Here is an 8,028-nt window from a genome sequence, read left to right as displayed (position 1 = left end):
CCTACGGCTCCCTTCCTTCATTGTCACAGGATCCTTTGATTCGCCGCTTCCTCAGAGGAGCCTCTAATTTATGCCCGCCGGTGTGACATAGGTACCCCACTTGGGACCTTTCTATTATTTTGACTTCTCTCACAGGTGCACCGTACAAGCCGTTGAAGTCTACCAGCCTGCAGCTTCTGTCTTGCAAAGTGCAGTCCTAGTGGCAATTATGACAGCTAGGAGGATTTTGGAAATTGCAGCGCTATTGATGAGAAGCAACTTATGTGTCTTCCATGCGGACCGTGTGGTCCTAAGGCTAGATCCTACCTTTGTCCCTAAAATAACTCTGTGTTTCACCGTTCACAGGAACTTATCCTTCCTGACTTTTGTCCTCACCCAACCACTTTGTCAGACAAGAAATGGCACACATTGGATGTCCGGAGGGCTCTCCGGATATACCTCAACAGAACAGCAGCGATCCGTCGTTCGGAGTCCTTGTTTGTCTCCTTCCTTCCTGTTCCCTTAGGTTCTAAGGTATCCTCTTCTACCATCGGTCACTGGATTCGTTAGACGATTGCTACGGCCTATGAGCTTCGCTCTTCTCCTGTACCGGCAAGGTTGACGGCGCATTCGACATGCAGCATGGCAACATCCGCGACCTGGGCCACCATGCAAGCTTCCTTAGTGGACATTTGCAGAGCGGCAACCTGGACTTCTCCTTCCCCTTTTGTTAAGCATTATAAGTTGGACAGGTTTGCCTCACAGGAGGCAACCTTTGGACGTAATGTGTTACAAGGGGTTCTTGTGGGAGGAGAGTCGTTGGCCCAGACTGAGCCCTCCCTTGCCTAACACTGTGAACTTGGGTATGTCCCAAGCATGGCTGCTGTCTCCACCCTCAATGGAGAAGGGGCATTGGTCCTACCTGACATTCTCCTTCTTGTTGGGTGGAGACAGCAGCCATCCCCACCCGTTTTTCAGTCTGGGTCTTTGGGGTATTGTTTTCTCTGTCTAGTACTCTTCACGAATGTCTCTGCCACACGATGAGCCTGTTTCCTTCCATCTTCACCAAAAACTGGGATCCCTGGCAACGGAGGCGGGACTTGTCAAATTTTACAGGCTCAGTCCTCCAATCTGATCATATGAGTCACTACCCAAGCATAGCTGCTGTCTCCACCCAATGAGAAGGAGCATGTCAGGTAGGACCAGTGCCCCATTTCTCTGTCTCTCCTGTACGCTTCCCCACCCCCCAACCTGGCTCCCCCCCGTTACCATGGCAGCCGAAGCAGAAAAGGCAGAGGCTGACAGAGGGTAAATATTATGTATAAGGGAATTTAGATAATGAACATTCTACTGTTGACTTGTATGAAAATATTTACAGACTCCTTACATCCTGGACATAAACTGTTTCAACTCCTACCCTCAAAAAGATGCTATAGATACAAGAACAGTTTTTTCCTGAACACCCTCACTCTGCTAAACAAATAATTCCCTCAACACTGTCAAACTATTTACTAGGTCTGCACTACTATTAATCTTCTCATCTTCTCATTGTTCCCATCACCCATCTCCTCCCACTTATGACTGTTTGACTGTAACCTTGTTGCTGGTATCCTTACGATTTATATTGATATTGTTTCCTGATTGCTTATTTGTAACCTATGACTATCATTAAGTGTTGTACCTTATGATTCTTGATAAACATATCTTTTATTTTATGTACACTGAGAGCATATGCATCAACACAAATTCCTTGTGTGTCCAATCACACTTGGGCAATAAAAATTCTATTCTATTCTGTTCTGTTCTGTTCTGTTCTGTTCATTTTTATTAATTGTACAAGGTAACTTTGGAATACTGACATGTCAATAAAAAGCAAAAATCATGAAACTGCCTTATTTACTTTAGCCATGTTATGCATGGGAATTTCCTGGAGAAAATAATTATGTTTGGAAGAGTTAGTGGTAAAATGAAACCAGTCCATTAGAGAATACGGTGGCTGGACACCAACGTAGCTGACACTAGCCAGAACATAGAAAAACACAAGTAGTGCAAGACTGGAAGAGGTGAAGCGGTGCAGCCCATAGGATCACCAAGAATCTGACATAACAGAATGGATAATATCAGCAGCAGCTTGGAAGTTTCTTCAACCTAACCTTTAAGAAATCCAGCACAAGGAAAAAAAAAACATTGTAGAAAGACTTTTTCTTTATGCATCTTTTCCTGGTGTAAACACATCATTATGTGATGAAATAAATTAATATATCCAAATATATGGTGTCTCAAATGGGAGAGAGAGAAGCTGATGTTGAATTGGTGCTTGATTTACAGTGTCTCACATTTAAGTGGCTGCACTTTTCATGGAAAAGTTAGGATAAGAGATAGAAAATTTCATGCCATTTCTAGAACTGCTTCTACAGGAGTAATTGATTCTAACTAGAAGTGGCCTTCTTTTATAAAACCCTCCTTAATTGGTGATTTTTCGATTTGAAATAGTAAAAATTATACATGTTTTGGTATGATTGTATTTTATCAATCTATTCATCTATACGCTACTAAAACACTTGTATTCTGAATTTACTATGAATAGATTGTGTCATGAGTTAAGCATATATAGGTTTAGTATACTACTAAAACTCTAATTCCAATAAATTTTAACTAGATGAAATTATCTATTGCAGACCAATTTTTTTTGAACTTCTCTCTCCCTCCCTCTCACATATCTATGTCTGTCTGTCTGTCTGTCTGTCTGTCTGTCTGTCTGTCTGTCTATCTATCTATCTATCTATCTATCTATCTATCTATCTATCTATCATCTTATATATAGTTTATAAGATGAAAGGGTAACAAATGAGTAACACCTTGAAAATATAAAATGAGTGTTGTATGCCCTGTATAGGTATGAGCTAGTAAATATGGACAAAAGACAACAACAAAAAAAAAACTTAACAGATATCATGGAATTCCATTTGGTAGGATTTGTAGGAATTGGAGATCTGCAAGTTCCAGTCTTCTGCCTCTTCTTACTTACCTACATTGCTACCATGGCTGGAAATATCCTCATTATTTTGCTGGTTGTCACTGGTCCTCATCTTGACACCCCATGTACTTCTTCCTGAGTAATCTCTCTTGCCTGGAGATCTGCTACAGTTCTAATATCCTTCCAATGATGCTGGCTAATGTCTTGTATGGTGAGCAGAAAACAATTTCTGTCACTGGCTGCATAATGCAACATTATCTTTTTGGTCTTTTTGGATCTTCAGAATGTTGCCTCCTAGCAGCAATGTCCTATGATAGATATGTAGCAATCTGTAAACCACTGCATTACACAATACTAATGAACAATAAAGTTTGCTCCCAGCTTATAGCTGGATCATGGATAAATAGTTTACTTGTTATGGGCATAATTTTATATTTAATGTGTCAGTTAAAATTCTGTGGCCCCAGTGAAATCAATCATTTCTTTTGTGAATTGAATCCAATATTGAAGCTAGCACGCAATGATACCCACTTGATTGAACTTGTCACAATTTTGATATCTGTTGTATGTATCTTGCCTCCTTTCTTCTTAATCTTGTTGTCATATAGTCACATCATTTTTAATATAATGAGAATGTCATCTGTCAATGGCAGGAAAAAGGCTTTCTCAACCTGCTCCTCACACCTCATGGTGGTGTCCATTTTCTATAGCACCTTAATGATTGTCTACATTTTGCCTAAAACGATGGCCTGCGGAATATTAATAAAGTCTTGTCATTATTTTATACAATCCTGACCCCTTTGTTCAATCCCCTGATATACAGCCTACGGAATAGGGAGGTGAAAGAGGCCCACAGAAGAGCAGTTGCTAAATGGTATAATTTAAAAAAAAAAATGCACTAGTGTAATTTATTATGATTTTGTTAAAGCTGCTTTGATCTCCAATATACCAAAATTTTGATTCTCTTAGGACATCACTATATGTTAGGATTTGTCTAAAAATATCTGTAAGAGATATACAGTAATAAAAAATCCTTCATTAAACTCTAATTTATGATTGTGAGTCTGTGATTTTTTTTGCTTAGCTACACTGTTACAATTTTCTTGTGGATCTCCTGTGTGGAAGTTGCAAGTGTGAATCCTCAGTATCTTTACTTGGTCCAGTGACAAACTGGTCAGTCAATTTCTAAAACAGCCAATGGATCATCATTTTGTTGATTGAAACCCCGCCCCATAAATCCAACCCCCCCAAAAAGCAGACCGCACTTGTGTGAAAAATGAACAAAAATATTCCCTTTCTTCTCTCTCTACAGGATTAAGAGTGCTTTGTTTTAAAACAGCCATGTCTCTTTAAATCTGATGGGATTACGTATAGGAGGAAGGGTAGCTGACCTTGTTTCTGAGATTCTGGGAAGGTGACACTGGAGAGCTAGAGACACACTTTGCACAAAAATAATTTAAGGGAATGAATCTGAATCCCAGTTTAAGGATAATAGACCCCAAATGTACAGGGGAAGCATCAACAGTATTGTCTTGTGGTTTGGGAAATACGCATCTTTCTCTAACATTTTTCAGCAGCCAAACTTTGCACCTTATGTAGCACTGATGTCATTATGTTTTTAAATTATATTTTTGATTTCAGATGTTTAGAATAATATGCATGTGAAGCCTAGCACAAGCTTAGCATATTTATTTTATTTTTCAATCTCAGCTACTTAGGCATTATTTTGATGCTTTCTTGAGTAGCATTTTTGTCATTTTTACTGCACTTAAGGGTGGTGAAAATATGAGGAGAGAAACTGTATTTTTCTGGCACTTTTCATATTCTCCTGGGCATCATCACCTAGAGATTTTTTTCCTCTTCAAGATAAACCCAGTTAATTTGCACAGTAGGGACTGTGTGCCCTTTAATATAAAACAAATGCAAAAATAGGACAATGTCCTTTTTATAGATAACGTTCATTTAGGCTTCATGTCAATTACTCCTTTTATTTACATCAGTCCTGAACCAAATCTAAAAATCAAGGAAAGATTCTATTGAGAATTAGTGGTGATGATGAGAGAAGCTCAAAAGCTGCTAGCAGACTATCAGGTACATATAAAACTAATTTGACAGTGTGTATCAGGATTGTTGTTCTTGTTGATGGTTTAGCCAGCCATACTTCTCACAAGATGATACATTTCATCCTAAGGACAAATTAATTGTGTGTGATAAAATTCTGTTGAGTCTCCTTGAAGTTAGTGTTATTTTTTTAAAAAAATATCAATTTTTATTATTTTTCAAGATCAATGAACCAGCCCTGACTGTTTTGTTTTGTCAAAGGAAAACTGGCAGTGAAGTAGAGAAGATTGATGTGGAGATGAGATGATCTATGAATACATATCAATGCTTCATAGGAGAACCTGCTATGACACAAAATGATTCTTAAAATTATTATTAATTAAGAGCCTACGCTACTAGAAAATTCTAGGCTAACTTTTTGATTGGAGATACGTTTGAAGTCATAATTCTCAGATACACTGTGGCTTCTCAGATACACTTGTGTTAGTTCTGAAGGTACTCAGAAAGTCTATGGCAAATGCAAATTCTTCCATTTCTCTCCCCCCACCATGAATGGAAAAAATTCGTTCTTCTTAGAAGCAGTGTTTATGTAACAGAGCTTACTTTGTACATATTTAGGACTTGGTATATAACATATAAAAAATAATAGGGACGCCTGCTTATAGTTCTTCCCAGTTGTACAGCTACTGAATACTGCACATCTTAAGAATGATGCCCAAATGATTTATTTGCTGGATTTTGTGCAGAAGATACAGAAAACAAAAATCATAAGTCATGCATTATATACTGTATATGAGAAGTGCAACTTAATTTTTAACTCAATTAACAATAGGAAAAAAATTAATTTGAAATTAAATATAAATTAATCAATGTATTTCATGTAGGATGGAGTACCATACTTTGAATAACCTCCTACATCATCAAGCAATCAAGAGAAAACCAAGAAATATAGTTATCATATCTAATAATCTTACTACAGGATGTACAGTATATTTGCAGAATATGATTGGATGAACAGACTGCACCAAAGTTGCATATGGGATTAGAACTTTTTTGAAGTAGTAAATATTCCATTGCTTAGTTATATGATAATTCCAAATCATCTTGGTTGATTTGAATAAACAGACATATCTTCAGATCGGAGATTCTCTAAAACAGGGCTGTTAAACTCCTGGCCTGTGGGCTGGATGTGTCATGTGTGGCCACGCCCAGTTTAGTGAAGGGGAAAAAAGTCCTGATATTTCCTGTGACGCAGCTGTGATGTGAGTTTGACACCCCTGCTCTAAACTAAGTAGGTGTGGGGAGTGAAACTTCAGCTAAAAAAGAAGAGTAAAAAAACTAATCTGAATCTCACTTTCTAATTTTAGTTAGCAGAGGAAATGAATAAATTATGAGAGATTTTAGTTTATCTTTAGAATGAATATTGGTTAATTGAATAGTGATATAAACCCTATGTATATCCTTCCCTGGATTTCTCCTCAATGACATTCTCCAGAAATAAACAAAAGCCAACAAAGTTCTGTTTTCTAAACGCAACATCTGATCCTTATCAGGTCTTGTCATGTTAATTGATACGTTCTCAAATGACTTTTTTCTCAGACTCTCCAAAGTTGAAATTTTGTGGCTTATAAGTATGAAATTATTAACATAAAAACTACTTCCATGCACTGCTATGTATCTTAAGTTTATAAACTGTTTTACAACTGTGTTCCTTGGTTATGTTTAAAACTAAGAAGTGCAAAAGTAAGTTCTGAGCAGCTCAAATAAATTTTGTATCATATTTGCAGGCATGGTAGTGACAAAGCAAGAGAACCAAACAGAAATCACAGAATTCCATTTAGTAGGATTTGTAGGACTTGGAGATCTGCAAGTTCCAGTCTTCTGCCTCTTCTTACTTATCTACCTTGTTACCATGGTTGGGAACATCCTCATAATTTTGCTCGTTGTTATTGATCCTCAACTTCACACCCCCATGTATTTGTTCCTGGGTAATCTCTCTTGCTTGGAGATCTGTTACAGTTCTAATATCCTTCCAATGATACTGGCCAATGTCTTGTATGGTGGGCAGAGAACAATATCTGTAATTGGCTGCATATTGCAACATTGTCTTTTTGGTCTTTTGGCAGCTACTGAATGTTGTCTCCTAGTGGCAATGTCCTATGATAGGTATGTAGCAATCTGTAAACCGCTGCATTATACAATACTAATGAACAATAGAGTTTGCCTCCAGTTTATAGCTGGATCATGGATTCATAGTTCATTTATTATGAGCATAATTTTATATTTAATGGGTCAGTTAAAGTTTTGTGGCCCTAGTGAAATCAATCATTTCTTTTGTGAATTACATCCAATATTAAAGATAGCGTGCAGTGACACTCACTTGATTGAACTTGTAACTATTTCTTTGTCTGCTTTGTGTATCCTATTTCCTTTCTTCTTAACTTTGGCTTCTTATATTTTAATTATTTCCACTATAATGAAAATGTCATCTGTCAGTGGGAGAAAAAAAGCTTTCTCAACTTGTTCCTCACACCTCATGGTGGTGTCTATTTTCTATGGCACAATGATCATTGTCTATGTGTTGCCCAAAACAGATGTATTACAAAATATCAACAAAGTCTTGTCTCTCTTTTATACAATTGTGACCCCTTTGTTCAATCCCCTGATATATAGCCTAAGAAACAGGGAAGTAAAAGAGGCTCTTAGAAAAGCAGTTGAAAAGTTATATCTTTTTCTTTGACATGTCATTTTCTTTGGTATCGTTTTTCTGAATACATCTCCTATAATATATATAATTTTTTTTACTTAAATTTTTTTAAAAAAATGTATTGCCGAGAGAAAATTCTTTCACAAATTTTCAGAGGCCTTTTCTTTATTTTTCTTTATTTTTTAAATATTTTTGGTTCTTTTTTTTTCTTTTTTCTCTCCTTTTCTCTCCACCATTACATTTATATATTTCGCTAAAATGGCATATAAGAGATTAGGAGCATTAAAGAATTCTGCCATGTACG

The 8,028-nt window shown here is 37.0% G+C and overlaps 1 protein-coding gene and 1 pseudogene across 1 annotated transcript; both read left to right on the top strand.

The window, feature by feature from the left end:
- Window positions 1–2,891: 2,891 nt before the first annotated feature.
- On the top strand, window positions 2,892–3,873 carry LOC117668949 (olfactory receptor 10C1-like; annotated as a pseudogene).
- A 1,354-nt stretch (window positions 3,874–5,227) lies between these two features.
- On the top strand, window positions 5,228–7,757 carry LOC117668948 (olfactory receptor 10C1-like). The gene has a single exon (XM_034422998.2). It carries the CDS (start codon window positions 6,807–6,809, stop codon window positions 7,755–7,757), a length of 951 nt encoding a protein of 316 aa, XP_034278889.1. The 5' UTR covers window positions 5,228–6,806.
- The last annotated feature ends 271 nt before the right edge of the window (window positions 7,758–8,028 follow it).

The sequence above is a fragment of the Pantherophis guttatus genome, chromosome 4 (genome assembly GCF_059756535.1).
Source record: "Pantherophis guttatus breed Tessera chromosome 4, ASM5975653v1, whole genome shotgun sequence".
NCBI classification, from domain to species: Eukaryota; Metazoa; Chordata; class Lepidosauria; order Squamata; family Colubridae; genus Pantherophis; species Pantherophis guttatus.
This window is presented reverse-complemented; position numbering and strand designations above follow the sequence as displayed.